Consider the following 23,148-nt stretch of genomic DNA (forward strand, 5'->3'; position numbering starts at 1 on the left):
ATCAAGAAAGTGGTGCAGTGGGAACTGGGGAGATTATTAAATGTTGGAGAAACTAAAATTACAGAAGTGGAGACTCCTCAGGATCTCCAGGAAAGGGAGATGCCCTTGCATTTGAATTTCTAAAACTCAGAGATTTGGGGTGGAATACTCAAATTGGGAACAGATTCACAGTACTTAACTGCTTTTGCATTTAAACTTTTTATGTATGCAATGTTAGCAGTAGGAACTGGGGCTCAGTGAAATAGTTTTGAATGGGCATCAATGGGCGTTCCATTTTTAAAATAAAAATAATCAGGATAGACCCTTTCAGAGGATTCTATAGTCAGTCTATTTAGTCTCTTGCTTGTATGTTTGTTTATACCTCATCTCAATTCTACAATTGGCCATGACCTCTTGAAGTGCATATGATACAAATACTACACATAAATACACACACACACACACACACACACATATATGTATGTATATAAATTGCAATAGGGCAGGGAAAAATATGAATCTGAATGGGATTTGTGAAATTCTAGAGTTTTAGAACTGAGTCAAGGGAGGAGGGGAAGAGGTAAAATACTGATCACAAGCAAATCGGTCTCCCTTTCAAGGTGATAGAACTGAAATATAAATTAGATTATGAGCTTCGAGATAGCCAAGCCCAGGATAGATATTCCTGTGGTTTAAAGGCCATGAGCATGGCATCCAATCCCTTAAGCTTAGCTGGGTGCCTGCCACGTTGTCAGCCCTCTTTAACTGTTTGAGGAGTGAACAAACAAAACCAGTAAACTATTTGGCAAAGGCACCAAATAGAATTTTAAAGGAGCACCTTTTTTCTGCACATTATATTTAACTATTCAGGAAATGCTCATGGCTGGATTCCCCATAATGGAGATCAACACTAGTGCAATTTAATTTTAAAAAAAAGAAGAAGACACAACTCCTATTTCCTGCAAAGGCAGGACACATATATTCAGAGAATATTTGTACAGTGAGAAATAGTTCTCAGTGCGGACACATTAGCATCACCTGAGCGGCTTTTCAGGCATACCTGTGCCTGGGTACCACTCTCAAAGATTCTGATGATTGGGCCTGGTAATTGGTGTGTTATGTTTTTTAAAAATGGCCTGATCATCGGTATTTTATATTAAAAAAAAACCTTAGCTGATTTTAATGGTCAATCAGGTTTGAGAACCTCTGTCGTATACCTAATAGATAGCCCGGAGACTATAGATAGAATTAAACTGTCTTTGTGCCACAGCCATCTTGGGGCTGCCTTCTGCCAGACCAGAAGACCCACTCCTCAGGCTGTAGAGATTTTTTAGTAGATAGCCTTGGAGGGTTTTAATCACATATCAGAGTGTGTGTGTGTGTGTGTGTGTGTGTCAGATTGAATATTCATAGCACTGGATACAAGAGGAGACTTGCTATGAGTGGCACCAACCCTGAGATTTGTGTAACAATAGTGATAGAAGAGAATGGAGGCCAAAGAATGATAAACGACCAGAATCTTTAACAGTAAAACTTAAAACCAGCATGATGTGATGGGAGAACATCTCCTGTCTGGACTTTCCCTCCACCCCCACATGGGCCAGCGGTTTTCTCTGAGTCTTGTTGATACCTGGCTTCTCACATCCCCTTCAGTAACACTGGCTGGCTATTATTTTCACTTGAATCTTAGAATTCAGCTGTGGGTGATTTTTAGAAAAAATAAAATTGCCAAGAGATGAGATTTAGCCTAGATGAAAAGCGGGATATTAAAGACAATATGGCAGGTCACAGGATTCATTTACATGTACAACCAGCTGAGTCAGATCCAGAGTCTGGGTGGTGGGTCTATGGAAACCATTGTAAAACATCCTGAAGTCTGGTAATAGATAAAAAAGAGAGAATGACCATGCTAGAAAGTTACTCCATAGAGTAGCCACACCCATTACTGACTCAGTAGCCTCTGTCATGAGCATCCCTGAACAGAATCTTAGAGAGTGAATGAGAGTCGGGGTCATGGAATCTACAAAGTTAAATAAACGAATGTATACAAGAAAACAGAAACAGACTCACAGATATAGAGAATAAGCGGGGGGTGGGGGCAAGATAGGAGTCGGGGATTAAGAGATACAGACTACTATGTATAAAGTAAATAAGCAACAAGGATATAAAGTACAGGGAAAAATAGTCTTTTTTATAATAACTTTAAATGGAGTCTCATCCATAAGAATATTGAATCACTGTGTTGTACACTTGAAAGTTAATATAATAGTGTAAATCAGCTATACTTTAAAAATAATAAAAATAAAATATTTTATTATGATTTTTATATTTAAGCAAAAAAAAAAAAAAAAAACTCAGAGTCTTGAGCCAATCCATCTATGTCCAGATTTCACATAACATCTTGTTCACATTACATAACCTTCTATGGCTCTGTTTCCGCATCTGTGAACATGGGGTTCATAAGAGAGGTTATGAGGAAAATTAAATGAACGAATACATACATACAGCACTCAGCAACCTCCTGTCCTCCATCAGTGTGAGGTAGTGGCTCTTTGGTGTCAACATTCAAAAGAGTCAAGATGAACACAGTCTTCTCTCTTGTGCTCGGTAACTTTAGTAAATTACTACATCCTTATTTTTCTTAAATTAGCAATCCTCTCTTCTCCCACGAAGCCTCCCTATATCCAACAGTCTTCCTGGGAAAGATGGGCTTTGAAATGAAAATGAGAATGAACATGCAGGAGATCTTTCAGTAAGATTTCCCAAATTCCCCCGTGGTAAAAAATTACCCGGAACCATAGTTCCCTCTCTGGGAGGTGTGAGTGGTGTCCAGATGATCAGCACTCTCTCCTGGAAATTCTGATGCAGGTGGTCAGGGTTGAAACCCAGACATCTATAATTTTAACAAAACATTGTAGGTAATTGTCTTCAGGGACGTTTGGGAAGTTCTGGAGTAGAGGGAGGGGTCAAAAATAGAGAGGAATTCTAGGTGAAAAAAAATGGTGAAGAGAATTAGATGAAGACTCACTGGGGAAAAGATGGAAAGACTCAGTCTAGGTGAGCTTGAGAAAATCCATGGGAGATGGTGAGAGAAGATGAACGGGGGAGGAGTGCATGATATTATGGCCGGTTTTCACCGGCTCCTCCTGCAGAAATGAGGTTTAAAGTCCATTCTCTTGGTACTGATGAACAAAGTGTCAGGGCAGGAATAAAGATGCAGGTGTAGAGAACAGACTAGAGGACACAAGAGGGCAAAGCGGGGCTAGGACGTAGTGAGAGAATAGCACTGACATATATACACTACCAAATGTGAAAGAGCTTGTGGGAAGCTGCTGCAGAGCACAGGGAGATCAGCTCGGGCCTCTGTGATGACCTAGAGGGGTGGGATAGGGATGGTGGGAGGAAGGCTCAAGAGGGAGGCGATATGGGCATATATGTATACATATAGCTGAGTCAGTTTGTTGTACAGCAGAAACTAGTACAACATTGTAAAGCAGTTATACTTCAATAAAGATGTATAAAAATAAAAATAAAAAATTTGATATTTTTATACTAGAAAAGAAATTCCATTCTCTTAGAAGGTCTTCAGAAACTAGAAGTAACCATTCTTGGGCACCCTCAGAAACCCACAGCTAGGTTGTCTTAGAGGCCAGCATGGTAGGTGGCAAAATGGAAGTTGCAAAAGAAGCGAAATCTGTAAGAGGTTTGGTGATGCAGGCTTCTTTTCACTCTGCGTTTGTAACATCCCCAGCGCTTTGCAGCTGCGGCTGATATAAGGTGCACCTGCCGAGCATTTCCTAAACTACCTCTTTCCAGACCCAGTCCCAACAATTAAGCCAGGACCCACAGGAGCAGGGCTTGACTTTAGTGCTTTTAACCACTCCCTGTGAATCTAGGAGCAGCCAAGCTGAGAACCATTCAGCGAGACAAGTGCTTCTCAGCCTCGGCTGCATAATACAGTCACCTGGAGGTCTTTAGAAACCACTGGTGTCTGAGACCCACTCACAGAGCTACCCATTTAATTGGTCACTAGGAATTTTAGAAGCACACCAGGTGTTTACCCTGTCTGGCCAAGGTTGAGAATGACTCGGCCAGACTTACTCATCGACAACCACTGAACAAACCAGTTTGCTCAAAATCAGGTCCAACTGCACTTGAAGTTGAAATCCTCAAGTCTGTGTTGAGAGTAAAGAGCAGGCTAGGATTAGCAAAAGGGGACAGGCCCCATGCCAGGCTCCTTTCCCTACTTGATAGCTGACCCCTCTGTCCAGAGTACACATCAGGGTTGCCCTGATCACTAAGTTTTCCTGACAGTTTGAGAACAGCAGACGTCTCTGCTACGTCATTAATCCCTTTGATCATACTTCTCTGTGGTCATTTGGGGTAAATGATTTCACCGAGAGGGCCATGTCATTTATGGGCAGTCTAAAATAGATGGTTTATCTTCAAGTGGGGAGAAACAGAACCATCTATAAAAATGTCCTAGCAGAGGGGACATAGACACCACAATGAAACCTGCTCCTTATTCTACCCAAATTCTTCTGTTGGCTTGACTTGTGGGATATCCCTTACCAGGCCATTATTTGCCAGGCATTTCCTATTAACTGCCCTTGCAATCAATTGATGAAAGAGTAGTTTAGAGGGAGGGGTGATCATACAAGGCTGACTCCATGGAATTAATGAGCTCTACAGAAACGCACTTTTCTGAGACATTAGGATAACCTTCCTGGGATGCAGTGGAATTGCTTGTGCGGATTTTTTAAAATAGCACAGAATTGATACATCCAAATGGCTACTGTTTTTAACAAATATGTTGATACTCCTTTTTTTTTTTGGCATTGCTGCAGAGTCCATGGCATAGTCTTTAAAATATCACTGTCGGTGATAACTCTTTAAGCTTTGATGTACACTTGATTTGAGAGTCAGAGGTCATCCGAGCCAACTCTTTTGAAGACAGTGAGTCATCCACGGGCGTAATCCCCATTGTTTAGAAATTTGTTCAAGAATCAAAGACACTGAAAAAAAAATCCAAATATATAGCTTACAAAAACAAAAGAAGGAAATGGAGAAAGGGTAGCATTTTTTTTTTTTAAGAGTACATATATCACATCAAAAAGAAGAGTACTATGAAGGACAACCATCATAGTTTCTAAAAATCTGGTACAGAATTAAGAAAAGGGTTTAGAGTTCTTTATAATCATACTTGTACACTGCATTTTTACACGTTTTCCCTCTTCATTCAATCACCGTTTTTTAATCTGCGTTGGTCTCCTGGTATGGCTTTCCCGAGTCGAGCACACTGTCTAGCACGCTGGACAGTTCCTTAGGGAAACCACAGAAGAGAGATTCAAGGGAGCAGTGTCTTTAGGGTTAGGAAGGATGGGTGGGATAGAGCCACCCCACGAATAAGCCCCCCTTGTAGATAAGTGAATGGCTATTCCAAAGAGCTTGTCTCTTTGGAGAAACCAGATCACTGTTCTTGGCTATGGTAGCTTCTTCTTTTGAGCATTTTAGAAATAGAGGTCCCTCTGAAGTGCTTGCCTGGTCCACCCAATAATATCACACGTGTAATTTGAGCTGTCTGTGTCTTACAGCACTAGAGTTAGTCCGAGGTGAGCAAGTCAAAACAGATATTCAACCCAAACATCTTCATTTTCAGGAATATTAATTTTACTGCTCCTCAAACCTTGAAAATTTGATGCCAGAGAATGTTGGGGCCCAAAAGATTTGTGCCAGAGCAAAAAGATAGCCAACATCCAGCAATGCTAACTTTCGTTGTTTTAAGAGAGGTGATGAATGAACTTAGTTATGACTTTTGTTATGCGGATGAGAAACATAAAAAATGCTGTCCTCAGACCACACACAATTTTGTTTAGATTTCATTGGTGTGGCCATGATGAGAATCTTCAGCTGAATGTTAAATTCTAGTGAATTTTCAAATGGGAGCTCTATGTATATTCCAGGGTGTACCTCTTACAGCAGTAAAACTTTCTTAAGATGTTTTAAGGGATGTTCAATCACTAGATACTTTTTGAAACATTGGAACAAGACCAATGAAACTAAAATGCAAAAATGCTTTTATCTTGGTTTTAGATGATTCCTATGCACAGTAAAATCTAACAAATGAGAATTAGAAGCCTCAATACTCCTGCTTCTGAGGCATTTAAGAGCCTAGTTGATCTCATTGGGACATTATAATTTGCCTGACACAGACGTTCTTATTTCTAGAGAAACAGACAGTACCCCTGAATTAGAACACATTACATTGTGGAAACACCACAGTTGGAAACATCTTAAGAGAGTTTTAGCATCTTTCTGGATTTACTAAATCAAAGCAAAATAGCATTTTCCATTTTTATTTTCTTTTTAATACAGCATCATTAAAAATAATTTGGCAAGGCAGGGTTTACTTCAATTGATAAGTCCTCTTACCGTCTTTATGTAGCAAGCCTCATTTGGTGAGGAAATTATTACCCATAACAGGACACCATTTAACATGCTCTTTGGAAATGTCAGCATTGCTTTTTCTTTCTTTTAAAAAAATTTTAGATATTATACTATCATAATAGACTCTGGAATTTTATGATTTTCCTAGCTAGTTGCAGTATACTCTTTTTCTAATAGTCTAATTTTTTTTTTTATTTTTTAGTGTAGTTTCCTTTGAGCATTAGAAATCCATGGAAGCTCAGTTTGAAATGCTCTAGCTTTAGAATCACACCCTGGCATGATGACATTTTAGTAACACATAGTATTAATATTTCGGTGCAACAGCTTATACATGGTCCATGTTCTGACATCATCATGATTTTGTTGAAGGGTTTCCCGCATGCTTGTTTCATGATCTTCCTAAACTCTCAAAGTCCAAGATAGAGCAACACATTTCCTTGCAACATCCATTCAAAACGCAGCACCCTTCCCTCCCCTCATCTGAATACATCAAACCAATTGGCAGAGAGCGCATTTCCCCCTGAGCGAGCAGTATTGTGAATTTTATCTTCTCTTCCAGAAATCAGTTCGTCTTCGTTGCAGCAGATGAAATTTCTTGTAACACCTCTGCAGGTAACAAACATTGCTACTTCTTGGCGCATCCATCCAAGTCTCAGTATCCTTTTTTTTTTTTTTTTTTTTCCTTCACATGCTGCAGTCGGTCACGCTAGAAAGTTTATTTAAAAAGAAAAAAAAAAGTCATATCTTTAGAGTATAGCTGGAGCATTTAGGCTCTGCTGTCTAAAAAGACAGTAGGTATTTTGCTAACTTGGATATTTTATTTCCAGTTTTAATAATATATGATCCAGAAAAGTAAGACTATATTGAATGAAGCCATAATAAAAATCTCATGGTATAATCAGTGCTCTTATGGTAAAATACTAAACAGGGGAGGTTTAGGGACACAGATATGGGACTTCTATGTTTTTGGATGTATTATGTCTGGGTTCACACAGATTTCTATGTGATTATTTGGGATCTTTATGGAATGACTGGTATATATTATAGGCCCTAAGAGACTGAATCTGTAAAGCTGGAGGCATTGGGGAATATAATTATCTCTGTCTTATAAGAAGGGGATCTTCATTCCATTAGTTAAAGATCCTCTAGTTCCTTTCTTTTAGAACATATTACGAGTAGCAGGACATGAGAGAGACAGTCTTCTGTTTTTGAAATCAGGGCATTGGCAAATGGAAATTGCATAGTTGCATGAAGTGTCCATCAAAATAATGCCTGTCTTTTTGCTTTGATGTGGTTCAGAACAGTTATGTTTGGACTTTTATTAGCATGGAATTACTTGATTAAATGTCAAGATAGGTGAGTGTCTTAACTAACAACAGATTTTTTTTTTGCTTTGAAGCCTAAACTCTGACCAAAACAAAGAATGACTAGGAGATCTTACCAATGTGTTGCTTTTAGCCAGCAAGAGAGGATATGACAGCTCATCCCCATGTCACTGAGTGTCCCATGACCTTCAAACACATACGTTAAGCGGAGCCTGACACATAGACATTCATCTTTTCCCAGTCACACGTTATCAATGGTGTGGTGAACCAAGGCGTGTTTGCTAACAATCTTACAGTCTTTGGAGAGAAAGAGAGAGGTTAGGGAAGCACAGAGAACTAGGAACACGTCTCCAGCCCTCTCTGTTCTGTTTCGTTGAGAGTCGGTCTCAATATTTTTAATGGGTTGCAGTCTTCCCCTGGGAGTGCCTGAGGTCTGCATGCTCATATTTTAAAGCGCCAGCTTACTCCTTTCTAGAAAACCCTGCTCTTTTCCCTCCAACCCCTAGCCTCAGATATCTCCGTTTCTCCTTGTGAGAGGTGGTGCATTCACTTATGTCTAACAGTAGAAGATGGGGAGTTGCATTGCTGGGGGTGGCAGGGGAACCTTCCTGGGATACGCATCATTTAACCTTTGCAGAACCTGTAAAGAATGAAGCATACAACTAAAGGGGAAATTGACTTAGCTTGGGGTGGGGAAGAAGGTTGGTTTAAAATGTTACTGAACATCCTTTGTGGCTATGCTGGTTGTCCAGAGCCTCTGTCTTCCCTGTTAATCTGTGTGCATGTTCCAGTGTGTCTTAGGTTCTATTCTGACATCATAGATCAAACATTGCGAAGTTACCACCTAAGAAGTAGACATTGATTTATTTGACCCCGTGACTTAACAAAGCCTGCCTTGTAAGCAAGTGGTCCACACACAAGATTTTGCAAAGAGGCTGCATATAATGAAAGTTTGCCTGAGTCAAGAGAGAGTATTTTCACCCACCTTATCTAATTTAGGATGGCTGCTCCGTAAATTCTTAATGAATTGCTATCGATCAAATTTCAAATTGAGAGAGATATCCCTGTTGCTTTGATGGCCATATTAATAATATGTTGTATGCTTCATAAGGTTCAATTTGAACTCTGAATTTTGAATCAAGCATGAAAAAGGAGACACCCATATCAATCAGATGTGAATTATCTCCCAGCCAGACTGCCCTCCTCACAGAATGAAAATGGAAAATCAGAAATGCGCAGTCAACAAAGGTTGTGACTCATGGTTTCAATGAAGTCTTTCTTATGTCCCACATGCTGGAAAAAACCCAGGGCACCCACACCCTAAACAGCCCAAATGTCTGGTGATCTCCCCTCCGTATACAAAACAACAACACTCCTTAGGGTGGGTCTATCGAATCCTGGTGTCTCCTGGATTTCAGTATTTGACCCCAAAAGGCAACTTATCTCTATTGAAATGAAAACACGAAATCAACAACATGCTTAAATTCCGTTTGGAGGGCTTGATGGATTTGATACCTGAAATTCTTATAAAGGAGCATGATTCTTACACGGCTGTCTGTGGGGGCACAGATGGCCAGACAGTTTTGTCTGTGGCTTAGAGTGGAGGTGGTGAGATGCAAATTATCAAATAGGAGCAACAGAAGCCCTGGAGAATTTTTCTTTCAGTTCCCAAAGGAAAAGTGATGATTTTCACTTGGGTCTTTTGTAGAGGACACCAACATGTCAGTTCTGCTTTGCTGGTCACATAGAAGAAACATGTTTCACTAGCATGTGTGGTTTTATGAGCCTGTATTTACAAGGGAATGTGTTTTCATTGCCAGTGGCTCCAACAGGGGTACTGGTTGTTTCGTTCTGATTTTTGTTCCCGAAAGACATGTGTCTACATGGCTGTCTCATCCACCTTGAACACACCAATGGCTTCTCATCCTGTAACATCAAGAACCTTTGATGAGTTGGATTCTGCACGAGATAGCAAAAAGGGCAAGATGATTTTCCCTTCTGTTCGACCCGAAGCCTCCCTGTTGCTGTGATTCATTGGAGCTTTTCCAGGACTGGCTGGGGATTGTAGCTGTAGTAGAATGTGGGTCTTGTACAGGAATGGAGGTTGAAAAGCATGTGACTTATTGTGATAGAACAGCTGGAAATTCATTTCAGTTCATTCATATGTTTTGGGTCATCGCCGTGCATCAGCTACTGTTCTAGGTTTTTGGGACATAGCATTAAATAAGTCAAGAGAAGCCCTTCCTTCAAAGAGTCTCCATCCTTCAAAAAGCCTCCATCCTAGTGCAGACCAGACATGTACATGAATGGGTATATGATATACTTGCATGTAAAGGTATACAATAGCTATAATGAATCAAAAAGCAAGGGTGGGGGTAGAAAGTAAGTTGCAATGCTACTTTTATATTCATTGATCAGAGATGACCTCTCTGAGAGGGTGACATTTGAGCTGGGACCTGAATCAAGCTGGGTTATAAGCCAGGTGAGTGACTGTGGAATTGAAAGCATTTCAGGCTGAAGCAGCAGCAAGTGCAAATGCCCTGTGGTTGAGGCATGCTTGAGGTGTGTGTGTATATACATGCATATATAATTTATCACAGTAGCTCAGTAAGGCAGAGGTTACTATCACCCTTGTTTTGCAAATTAAAAAAGAACAAAATGCTCAGGCCCAGAGAGGTTTGGTAGCTAGGCCATGGTCACACAGGAGTCTATCTGGTGCCACTGATCTATCCACTGGACCACACTGCCCCCAAGGGCTCCTTTCATTTTGACCTTGGAACACTGACCTTTGCCTGTAGATGGAATTCTTCTGCATACTTCAGCTGTGCTATCTTGCTCCTGGAAAACTAGTATGTGTGAGTTGGGGCTGGGTGCAAAGTTTTTAAAATTTGGAGGCACCCCAAGGGAACTAAACAGTTCTCTAAAGAGATGTTCCAGTGGGTGTTTGTTTGACTCGGCCTGTCTCCTTTATGCAGCTTGTGTGTGCTGAACACTCGATGTACTGGGCCCAGGTCCAGGGGCAGGACAGCATAGTGAAGGGAGACTTCTGCATCTTCAGGGAGACAGACAGCGGGTCACACAAGCCAAGTGTGTTCTAGGGCAATTCTCCAAAATTCCTTCCTTTGCTGAAAATCAGTGGCTAAAAGTCAACTAACAGGATAACCCATGCCCTGAAAATTACCAGACACTTTGACTTCGTTGCTCTGGCTGCCAGCTGCCCCCTGCCCAAGGGAGCGTGTGTGTGTTTGTGTGTTTCTGGGGTGCAGGTGAGGCTGGGTCTCTGTCTGGCAGTAAGTCTCGCCCCCTCCACCATGGCACGTACCATCGTGGCGGAGGCGAAGCCAGCCTGGGGACAGACTCCTTGTGAATACTGGATACAGGAGCCTGGGCCAAAGAAACACATCTGCAAACGCTACTGAAACCAGTCCCTGTGGGATGGGTTGCTATGCACTTTAATTAGTGACATTGTTTGGCAAGTTCATGGGCACAATAAGGGGTGTCACCAGACCCCTCTGTCTTTTTATTCCCTCCCAACCTGCAACCGTGCACATGCACACACACACACACATATTTGCACACCCATGCAGTCACATTAAGACTTCAGAGAGTATTTAGAAGAAATTTCCAAACTGGCCATTCCTCTAATTGATCCTTCAGCAAATTTCATCTAACTGTCTCGCTTCCATTTCAGTGATTTGATTATTCAGCAAAGTTGTCATGCAGCAAATCGATTGGTAGTTAATTGGTCTGTTTCCAATAGAATGTGATGCATGTTCTAATGGGGAAGTGCAGTGCTAAGGGAACCTATAGGCAAAGGAACTTAGTGAATAATCAGAGCACTTATTGAGCACTTACTGTGTTCTAGGCATAGTTCAAAGCTTGTTATATGCAGTAATTATACCTTCTAAAAATGAAATATCTTTATCAGTTTACTTGTGAACATTAAAGATATCCAAAGAGCTCTGAATTAGCCCGTGTAAAGGAGGGCTAATCAGGGCAGAATTTTAAAAAAGTACATAGAACAGTGGTTATCACATCAGAGTGGGTGACAATCAGCTGCAGAATTTATTACAAATGCATAAACAAGGTCCTACTGTGTAGCACAGAGAATAATATTCACTATCCTATGATAAACCATATGGAAAAGAATATAAAAAAGAATGTGTATATATGTATAACTGAGTCACTTTGCTGCACAGCAGAAATTAACACAACATTGTCAATTAACTATGCTTCAATAAAAAAATATTAAAATGAATAACTAATGCAGATTCAACTCCGTCCTCCCCTCCACCTGCCCCAGAGATTCTGATTCCTAGGTCTGGAGAGGGAGCCTGACAGTCTGCATTCTTACAGTTTCCCCCAGGCCCTTCTAATAGAGGAGGCCTCAGCTCACACACTAGGAAACATTGAGCTGATCAATCGGGAATCTTCTCTCTTTCAGGAGTAAGGAGAACATTCCATAGGTTTTTTTTTGGAATCGTGTTCTGCAGCATGGTGGCCGATTACCATCTGGCCATGGAGGCCTTGTAACGTGGCTGGTGCAGATGGAGATGAGCTCTAAGTGTACAATACACACTAGATTTCAATAACCTAGTCCGAGCATGGTGTAAAGTATTTCACTCATCTTAATGTCAATGACACATTGAAATGATACTGTTTCTAATCTGTTGGGTCAAATGAAAATATAAAAATGAATGGCACCTGTTTTCTTTTTACTTTTTTTTTAAAAAGATTTATTTATTATTTATTTAATTTATATTTGGCTGCGTTGGGTCTTAGTTGCCGCACGCAGGGTCTTTGTTGAGGCGCGTGGGCTCTTTCGTTGCAGCGCGTGGGCTTCTCCCTAGTTGTGGCATGTGGGTTTTCTCTTTCTCTAGTTGCGGCGCTCGGGTTCCAGAGCACGTGGGCTCTGTAGTTTACAGCATGCAGGCTCTCTTGTTGAGGCGCGTGAGCTCAGTATTTGTGGCACATGGGCTTAGTCGCTCCATGGCATGAGGGATCTTAGTTCCCCGGCCAGGGATCGAACCCACATCCGCTGCATTGGAAGGCAGATTCTTTACCACTGGACCACCAGGGGAGTCCCTACATTTTTTTCAAATGTAGCTACTATGAAACTGACAATGTCCTGTGTAGCTCCCCTTTGTGGCTGTTATATTTCTATCAGAAAGTAACGTTGGAGAGCCACATTTTCATTCATTTTGCTCAAATGAATATTGAAAGAGTGTGTGTGCCCCCAAAACTGGTCTCTTAGAGGTGAGGATACGCACCTGGAATTAGATATTGTGACAGGAAACTTGGACATTGGTAGTGTGTCTTGACTTTATGTTCTAATTTTGCCTCTGTGTGTATGTGTGTGTGGGCGGTGTGTGTGGGGGGCACTCTAGAAGGACATTCCTGGGGTACAGAGCTCAGAATCTATCTCCTTCTTATCCTGTTAGTTAACCTCTTAAAATCTTTGATCTGCTTACATGGGACGTGGAGGATGCGGGTACACAGGGCTTCAGAAGGACCACTCAGTTCAAGGGTAGCTCTGACACATATATCCCAGGGGCTTTACTGGAGGGAGCCCACCTGGAATAGAGAGAGGGCAGGAGCTGCAATCCTCTCAATAATCTTAATAACATCAATAACTGATGCTCATATGGTGACCCTCAACCCCTTATCTCAACCTCATTACAGCCTTATATACTCAATGTACACCATCATTATCTCCATTCATGGATGGAAAAACTGTCTCAGAGAAGACAGAAACATTCTGAGGTTGCAGCAGGGAAAGTGCACAAGCAGAATTTGATTCTAGGATTTCTGGCACTGAGGAACCCTTTGCTGCTGTGCAGTCCTGCTTCTTGACAAGTGTATTGAAGATCTCATGGGGGATACAAACACAGAACGATCACTGTGGTCCCCTAGGGATTAAACTGCGCCTGCGTCATGTTGATTTCAAAGCATGATGGGAAATTCTTAGTGATTTTGGTAGGGCTGCCGTCAGGACACATAGAGGGTGAAACAGACTTTCTAAAAAGAGAGTGGCCTTGACATGGGCATTAAAGACGGTATGGCCATGGGCCGTTTGTTGGAGGAGACATGGTGGAGTGGAGGAGCTTTTTAGCCAAAGGGCAGGACTTACTGTGTCTTCTCAACTCCCGGACAGAGGCTGGTACTCTACTCCAATGAATCCAGAATTGGGGTTTTTACCTCAGACCTGTTCTGTTTGGATTCAGAAAAGGAAGAGGTGTTGGATTGTATTGAGAAGGCATAGAAAGGAGGGTGCCATCTGACTTGTCGTGGATAGGATCCGCTTCTCATAGCTTCTACAGCTTTTAGATGTATGTGCCTACTTACATCCACACAGTTCAGATGTGGGGCAGGCATCGGTGTGCAACAGCAAACTCTGTGACTTCCCATCTAGAAGCCAAAGAGCCCAGAAGATGCTTTCCCAGCTACTTCTGAAGAAAAGAATCACGAGACTAAAAAAGGTGATTAGGAAAGATGATTGTTTCAAATCCAAGCTAAGGAAGTGAACAGCAGGAGAATTCAGAAACATCAGAGTCGGGTGGGGATAACTCCCTGTAATTCATCTCAGAGAATTTCTTCCATTTCTACCCTGTCTTTCTTGGAGGTTTTGAGTTATGGGACTGATTCTGTCCCTCTGACTAATATATCTTGGAAATCTTTTAGAATAAAGCCTGGTCACCCCCGTGGTCTACAGTTATATAAGCCATTGCCTAGATTAGACTCAGAGAAAGCTTCGGTAGTGATAGAAGAATATTCCTTAGTGAGTGCCTTCGCTAAGACTAACTGAGCAACTGAGGTCTGAGACCACAGGAGAGGGAGGGGAGCATTTCTTAACTAAACCATCACTTTCCAAATAGCAGGCTGTGAGAACCCTGGGGCCATGGTGTAGAACCCTGTTTTTATGCTGTGTATGGGGGGGGGGGGGCTGTGTGACTTGCATGGACTAAATTCCCAAATACCTTCTAGACTCTGCCTTAGATATTATTAGGAGGGTGCTGTAGCCCCTAATGTCACTGCAGAGCCTGGGGGTGTGTATTCTGACCCCTAGTGGGGTATCCTGTTTTAAATGCATACTCTGTGTCGCTTCTTCACGGCAGGGCTGGGGGGGTGGGGACCAAGAGCACAAGCCTTTGCACCTTCGTTCTGCATTGCGGACTCTCTAGGAGACCTGCACCACATTGGGAAACTTATCTGAGGACTGAGCCTGTTTTATCTGTCTTTCTCTCCCATGGGGTTTCCCTCAGCTATCTCTGGGACAGGAGGCATGGGGAGGTGATGCAGAAGTAAGAATAGGGACTTCCCTGGTGGTCCAGTGGGTAAGACTCCGAGCTCCCAATGCAGGGGGCCTGGGTTCGATCCCTGGTCGGGGACTTGATCCCACATGCATGCCGCAACTAAGACCCAGCACAGCCTAAATAAATAAAATAAATAAATAAATTAAAAAAATATTTAAAAACTAAGAATAAAAGACTCCAAGGAGCATAAAGACTCTGAATTAAAATATATAGAGTGAACTCTATGGAGTGAAATTAATTACAGTGGTCTTCCTATGTCCCTATAGGAAAATCACTTGATTGTTAAAACCCTGCAGTAGGGTACCAACACAGCCCTATCGTACTTCATTCACATGCAACTCATTGCAGCTGGATTTAGAAGATGTTAATCATAAGTAGTATTTACATTTCTCAGTAGAGTTGACAAAGCACTTTAACAAACATGGGTTCATGTTTCCCATTCAACAGGCAGCTTACTTATTCATTTGACTCCAGCATGACCTCAAGCTCAAAGATAGCAATTGAAACTACATCTGCAACTCATAAATGAGATAAATCTTGACTCCTAAAGCATCTGTGAGTTGATTGTTAGAGCTACACATGATCCTATTAGAATAGGATCTTCCTGGTGCCTTTGCAGACTAAAAGTCTGGGCAGGAGTGAGAGGTTGGCTTGGGAAATTCTATATAAGAACGTTTGCATCATAATCTCCACTATCGGTAGATGGCTTTAAAATGTATTTGGTTTCCTTTCACATACTTTATCTGTGAGTTAAGCAGAGCTCAGACAGAACAAAACCATTTTACATACAAGGAAAATGAGGCTCAGAGACATTTCCCTGCTTCATTGAGCAAGGACATTGCAAAGGCAGAACTTGAACCTGGATGTTCTGGCCCCAAGCCTTTGTCCTCTGCCAGGCAGGCTGGCCTCCTGGTTTTAACTTGTCGCTAAGGTCAACAAAAGAGGAGTCTTGGTGATGGCCACAGACAGCAGTGCACTAGCCAACAGAGCAGTTATCTTTTAGTCCTTTGTTTGTTTTTTCCCTTTGATGAACTTGATGGCAACTTGGCCTCTGTTTTGTGAACTCTCAGGGGTCATGTGAAATGATGCGCTGTGTATTTTGAGTCTCAAGAAACTTTTCTTCTGAGCATCTTGAAGGGTTTTGACCGTCTCTGGGAGCAGCTGACCTAGAAGCTTCAGAAAGCATAGCTGCAAGAATCTTTGCTACTTACAGAATCGTTTTGACGGGTACAGGGTCTTCCCAGGCCTCTCTTCTCTCTTTACTCTTCCCTCTTGCTGCCTTCACTCAACTCATGGTTTTGGCTTGGTTCCTTATTCACCTGCCCCGTGACCAGGGCTGTGCTAGACACTGGGGAGAAAAAAGGGGACAAAATTGACTCAGCCCTGGTCCCTGAGGGACTGGCATTCCAGAGAGGGGACATAATCAGGTAGAGAAGTAAGTAAACAAAATGAATGGCGATTTGTTCCATTATGTGAAGGATGGGGATGGAGTTGGAAAGTGTGTTTCAGAAAGAGCAGTCACAGAGGCAGATGACGCTGGGGAGCTGACATTTGAGCTAAGATGTAAAGGAAGAAAGGAAGCAGTTCAGGTAGGAGATGAGCAGGGACCAAGGTCCTAAGGAGAAAGTGAACTTGCACGCGTCCTGGTAGTATTGATGAGGCCACTGTGTCTGGAGCACAGTGAGTGAGGGGTAGAGTGGAGTAAGACAGGTTGAGAATGGGGCAAGGGTGACGCCTACAAGTTTGGGTTTTATTCTAGGATCAATGGACAACCATTGAGGGATTTTAAGTAAGGGAATTAGATGTGATTAGATTTATATAGATTTATATTTAGATAGATGGAAAGATAGATAGATGATAGGTAGATAGATAATAGATGATGATAGATGATAGGTAGATAGATGATAGATGATGATAGATGATCCGTAGATAGATAGATGATAGATAAATAGATGATAGGACAAATAGAGGGATAAAGAGACAGACAGATAGATAAATGAATAGATGATGCATAGATAGATAGATATAGATAGATAGACAGACAGATTTAGATATAAATGGCTGGAGGTTTGAAGAAGCAAGAGTAGGACCAAGGAGACAAGAGTCAAGCCTGAAATACTGGTGGCTTATGTCAGGGTGATCATAGCGCAAGTGGTGTGAAGTGGACACGTTTCAGATTTCATCTGTAACTTCTGACGGGTGGGACGTGGGGCCAGCAGGGAGCATCATGACCCGATTGCCCTATTGTCCCCTTTGGCCAGGGATGGGTGGTGTGGAGGGTGGCCGCAGGCGCGGGTCAGTCATAACATGGTGGTCTTACGACATTACCCATCCTTCCCGTTGAGGTCCCTGGGAATTACCACTCTTCCTTTGGGCTGTGCTGAGCCAGCTCTGAGGACAGGAGGTCACTGATGTGCCTGGCATACCTGCTGCACGAGGAGAGCTCAAGTCCACATCTTCCTTAATAACCTTGTGTCTAAATGGTAGTGTCACACAAGGGCGTGTTTAGAAATTAGCATTTGAAAAGAAGCCTCCTTGCTTTCAGTTTGAGCTGACATGGTCCCTTTTCCTCTGTGGAAATGAAATTTATTAATCATAATAAAAACATCGGATTCTGAAGGTAGAGGTCACCCTGAGGAGAAAAAGGAGCTCTCTCATTTACGAGGACTAGTTTGGTGCTGCTGTATTTTTCTTCTGCCCGGGAAGGGAATGCTGGCAAATTGTTACCTTGGGTTTTCCAGAAGGGTTGAAGCTCGGCCCAGGGTTACACAGATAAATAAGAACTGACCATTCAAGTATGCGAGAGGAAAAGTGGGGCTGTGTTTTCACAGAATACGTTCAGACTGCCAGTATGTTGTCTCTCCAAAAGAGGACATTGTCTCTCCAAAAGAGGACTGCCAGTATGTTGTCTCTCCAAAAGAGGACACAGTAAAATCGGTTCCCAAATTAACAAACTAATAATCATTGCTCTGAATTTGCATCTCCATTCTTATTTGGAAGGAACACCGTTCTGTGGCCTCACTTAGTAAATGTCCAAGCATTTTTAGTTCGCCTTTGCAGTTTACGGCCTGTTTCCACAACCAGCTTTGCCAGCTGAAAGTACATTAAAAATAATCCTATTAACAGGTTTTTTTTTTTCTCCAGACCCATGACAGACTTTATTTTCTCATGAAATGAAACTTAACACCAAAGTTATCCATCATGTTCTTTTTCCTTTATTAGTATCTACTTCTAATTATGAGCAGTGGCCCACGTTTCACGAGTGACCTCCATGAATAAAAGCTTTTTTTCAACAACGTCATCATTCTTCTTGTTTTAACACCCCCTGTCTTGGATGTACATCTGGTTTTTGTTTTGCTTTGTTTTGTTTTCTCCCAGAGAGAGGGAGAATCTTTAATTAAAGGCCATTTTCGATGAGTCAAAGGTACAAAGAGTGTTCTGAGGAATGAAAAGTGAAGGAGGTTGACTATTTCTTAGTTTCACTGATAAATTCATCTCAGAAAAGAAACATCTATTCATGTCACTGCTTTTGAGGTTCAGGAGAAAGACTCATGTAGATTATTTGAGCTCAGTGACCTTTGAAACAAGCAAAAGGAGGGCTTGAGAGTAAGACATGTGCAATGAGAACTTGGTATAATCATATTTTTTTTCCATTTGGAATCTAACTCAGAGCCTGAGAGTGGGAAGTTTCTTCCCCCAGCTTCTTCCCACCTTCCCAGGCTCCATGTTGTGAGGTCCATCCAGTACTTTCTTATCCATCAACTATGAGAAAGAAGATTGAGAGGCAAGTGGGGAAAGTAGGGAAGGAAAAGAATAAAGTCCAGGCAAATTAGACTCCAAGGTTGACAGTACAGACAAGCGGTTTCTTCCTGCCTTGTTCCTCCATTCTTTAAAGGAAAGTCCAAGACTCGAAAGCTGTTGATAATCCACATCTACCCCTGCTGTACCCCTCCTCCGGCCACGATGAATGTTGGTCGCCCATGGCACCCAGCTGCCTCTTTCTGCAGAGACGTACCCTCAGCCAAAGAGTCATTTCAACTAGAAAGTTTTTCTCTGCCCCTCTGGGAAGCCCATAGCTAAGGCTTAACTCACATGAACATTAAAAAACCAACCCACTTGCCTCCAGATGGGATCAACTCTGGGGTGCAACTCTTGGGATCAGGTAGAAGCTAGTTTCTGGCTCAGACCACATACATCCTTGCTTCTGTTTCCCCTTTCTCCTACCTGCTCGCCTCTCTCCCCTCTTGAAAGCATCCCTCAACAAAGCAGGTGTGGAAGAGTCTCCATTTCAGGCTCTGCTTCCAGGGACCCTCGCCTAACCTAGCCTGCATCTCAGCTTACATTATTACCAAAAAAGCAATGTTCAGACTCTCTCCAAGAAGGTATCTGGCAGGCCATTCAAGGAAGGGTACCTAGAACCATGGGAGAAGTGTGAGAGTTGCCCTGAGAGATTCAAGTATCAGCTCTGACTCTGTCTAGGTCTGTGACCTTGAGCAAGTGACTCAACCTCTCTGAACCCTAATTTCTGATCCGTTGCATTGTCCTGTTCCAGACACTTTGTAGGCATCCAATGCATTAGACTTCCATCCATTCTACATTTTTATTCTTAAAACCTGTGCTGGGAGTCAGGGCAGTAGAGGGAGGAGGATGGTAGAGAGAAAGAGGGAAAAAACTCAGATAAGGAAATGTCATCAAGAAATACATTGTTTGAAACATGTCCCCAGCTGTAGATGATGAGATAGACGTTCTGGGGTGATAGAATAAAAATCAAATCAGGTTCTAATTCTTGAGTGGTGGGGGGAGGGCCCATAAATCCTTCAAATCATTGAATACATCTGTTCTTTCCCATTCTAAGATGTTGGACCCTAACTGTACAAACTGGGTCGTTTCACCCTTTTTGATCCACCCTGTCTCGCCTGAGAGGTGACAGCCACATTAGGAGAAGGGGACAATCTCTCTTGATTCTAACGTGTCCTTTGTGATTACTGGCTTTCTTAAAACCACTCTTTCAAGTTGTCTCTTCTGCTTCCCTTGTCTTTGAGGTACTTACCTGAGCAGCGTAGAACAGGTTGTATGAGAGAGAGGAAACACACACACACACACACACACACATAGACACTTACACACCCCACATACCTTTATCACCAGCGATATTAAATGGACAAAGGAATGTGTTGTATAAGATGGACTCTTCTCATGTTATGTGGCTGATTGGAATATGTGTCTTATTTCTCAAGATGAATAGGGCCCCTCCACACTGTCTTGGTATTTTGTGTTTTACGGTTGTTATTATTGCTTTGTAATTGCATGTTATGGATTAATCTTCACCTCTGTTTTCCTTTTAGTTACGGACGAGTTTATGCTACCGACCCCTACCACCACACACTTGCTCCAGCCCCCACCTACGGCGTTGGTGCCATGGTGAGTACCAATTCCTCCTCTTCCTCACTTCTTCCTGCCTCCCATCCCTCCCCTCAGCTGGGACCTTAGGAGGGGTTGACGGTTGACGTCCTCTCACGTTCCCTTAATTGAATTTGTCTCTTGTGCTAACCGCAGCTAAAATGCCACATTAATCCTCCCAGTAAACTTGATAAATGTCTTAATTTCTTGGCAATGTAGTGCATGTAAGTTATTATATTTCTCATTTTGCAAGTCTCACCTAGCCGAGCACTTACCTTAATGGAATAATTAGTCATTGTGATAATTAAATCCATCACTAACAGAATGCAGTGTCAATGCAGAACTTTTTTTTCTTTTTTTTCTCCCTCCCTTGCCGCTCATTCACATAGCCCCAAGGTTCCAGCCCCAGCACAGACTTCAGAGGAGCTAAGCTGCACACTTCCAGGCCTCTGCTGTCAGGCAGCTGAGAATCTGACTGCCTCTCCTCCCCTATTACAATTCATGTTTAAAGTCATAGTCGCCCAGGAAAGAAAATAGACAGAGGGGCACGCTTTGTGTGTGTGCCTAGTACCTAAGGAATTAGAAGGAATCAGTTTGGGGGTTGTCTTTTGTTTTTTTTTTTTGGCGGGGGGTCTGGGTTTTTGTTTTGGGAGGGGTGGGAGGGAGGGCAACACTGGGAGCTGAGGGAGGGGTGAATTTGCCTGTACTTGTTCAAACTTCTATGCACTAAAACGTACAGTAAGACATGCCCATCACGTGAGAGCGTATGCAGTCATTACAAAGCTTTTGGCATGCAGTTTTCTGCTTGGGATCGAGAATATCAGTCCTTCTCCTAAAAATAAATCCCCGTAGGCATTCATTTGAATCGCCAAAACTTTTCGCAAAAGGAAATAGTTAAGTGCCACCTCCATGCCATCTAGAGCCATGGCCAGACAATTGCCTGGAGCTTGGTCGTAGAAATTCCGCCATGATTTGGAAACCTATTATTTTGCACACGCTCAATGACATCATGTAATTCATCTGCACAACTCCCCTCTCAAGAGCAACTTCCACACAGATTGTTCAGCCAAGTCGAGTAAGACGTAGATTTACATTTTCATCCTGATTGTGCATTCAACAGCTCCGCCTCAACACCTAGTCCACTTGGGGAGTGTGTTGGAAAGGAGCATTGAATGACTACATTCAATAAGTCACCTGCATTCAACTTTTTGAGTGTAGATAGAGCTTTTCCTGATGGAACATACAAGCCAACAAAATGAGACAGCCCCAGTCCTTCAGTGGTCCGTCTGTACCAGAGTCCTTTTAGCTCACAGGGCTGGCTGACGGAATTTGGTTTGACGGGGATTTTTCACTATAAGAAGCTGTTGGGGGAGGTCAGAATTGGCCCTATCTTCAGTTCTCTAAGAGTGACCTGGGATGGGTAGGGGGTGCCTCCATTTCGGTTGTTTTTGAGTGTCTATTTTTCACATTAGTCTTTTTTGATGATCCATGTGTTACAAAAGGAAAATATAAAAAACACACCCCTTAAATTGCTTTGTTTCAGAATGCTTTTGCACCCTTGACTGATGCCAAGACTAGGAGCCATGCTGATGATGTGGGTCTCGTTCTTTCTTCATTGCAGGCTAGTATATACCGAGGGGGATACAACCGTTTTGCTCCATACTAAATGACAAAACCATAAAAACCTTCCAAATGTGGGGAGAAAGGAAGCTTTCCGAGGCCTGGGTATTGCAATACATGCAGTAGTGCATCATTTTAGCATCTAACAAAAAATAAAATAAAAAGAGGAAAAAAATTACATTTTTTATCTTATACCTCAGATATTTTGTTCTGTGTATTTTAATATTGTGGGTCTTTCATTTCTGAAGGTTCCGTAGTTTGGTTGCTGGCTGTAGGCGTTTTTGTGGTTGATCTAGAGAGATGCTAGCTATGACTAAAAACTGGTGTAGGGCCATATCCAGAGTGCTATATCATGTAAATGAATTATATATGCTGAATATTAAGCTACTGGGGTTATCAGCTGTTTGGGAAGAGTGTAAGTGACTACAGGAGTCATGTTTTTCTGCATCTGCATTATTTTATTTTATGAAAGGGGAAGGGTGGGCGGGACCTAGGGGGTTGGGACTGGGGTTTGGCTGAAAGAAATAAAAAAGTAGTAACTGCTGAATCTCAACGACCCACTGCACCAACGACCATATATCCACGATTCTAAGTTACTCACTGTCAGTTCAAGCCAAAGGTTGTGTTGTTAAGGGGATGCTTCTAATACCACGTGTGCATCCAAGCTGAATGCAGCTGTGCAAACCCACCCTTTAAACCATTCCACCCAGCAGTATTCAGCTTCTTAACCAGCCGCTAGTTATTTAGGCAAAAGACTGCTAGTTAGGCCATCCACAAGCATTCTTTTTATATTTCTTCCAGTATAATAAATTATTGATATCATTGCTGACTTTTATATTATGGGAGGGAAAAAAATAACATTAATAAAAAGGTGATAAAAAGCACTGTTTCTATTTTTTTCTTTTTTTCCAAAAAAAAAAGAAAGTAATAAAAACTTAAATTCTTTGTACCAGTGGGGAAAAAAAATGTATAAAATTTACATCTGTGCAGTGGCGTTGTTAAGTTCTAGAAACAGTCTTATGAAGCTTTAGTTTCAGCCTCGTAGAACAACTGTTACAGACAGA

The 23,148-nt window shown here is 42.1% G+C and overlaps 1 protein-coding gene across 7 annotated transcripts in view; it reads left to right on the forward strand.

Annotated features, from left to right (window-relative positions):
* Window positions 1-23,148, forward strand: part of RBFOX1 (RNA binding fox-1 homolog 1) — a 386,334-nt gene that overhangs the window by 361,551 nt on the left and 1,635 nt on the right. For 2 of the 7 annotated variants that reach the window (XM_057748886.1, XM_057748887.1), the window contains exons 12-14: window positions 6,986-7,038; window positions 20,410-20,485; window positions 20,854-21,001. In XM_057748886.1, the coding sequence (XP_057604869.1) occupies window positions 6,986-7,038; window positions 20,410-20,485; window positions 20,854-21,001 (277 nt within the window). Of the gene's footprint in view, window positions 1-6,985; window positions 7,039-20,409; window positions 20,486-20,853; window positions 21,002-22,007; window positions 22,247-23,148 lie in introns of those variants that run through there. The other 5 variants (XM_057748888.1, XM_057748890.1, XM_057748892.1 and 2 more) reach the window with 4 other exon arrangements.

This window comes from Hippopotamus amphibius, chromosome 9 (genome assembly GCF_030028045.1).
Source record: "Hippopotamus amphibius kiboko isolate mHipAmp2 chromosome 9, mHipAmp2.hap2, whole genome shotgun sequence".
Lineage (NCBI taxonomy): Eukaryota > Metazoa > Chordata > Mammalia > Artiodactyla > Hippopotamidae > Hippopotamus > Hippopotamus amphibius.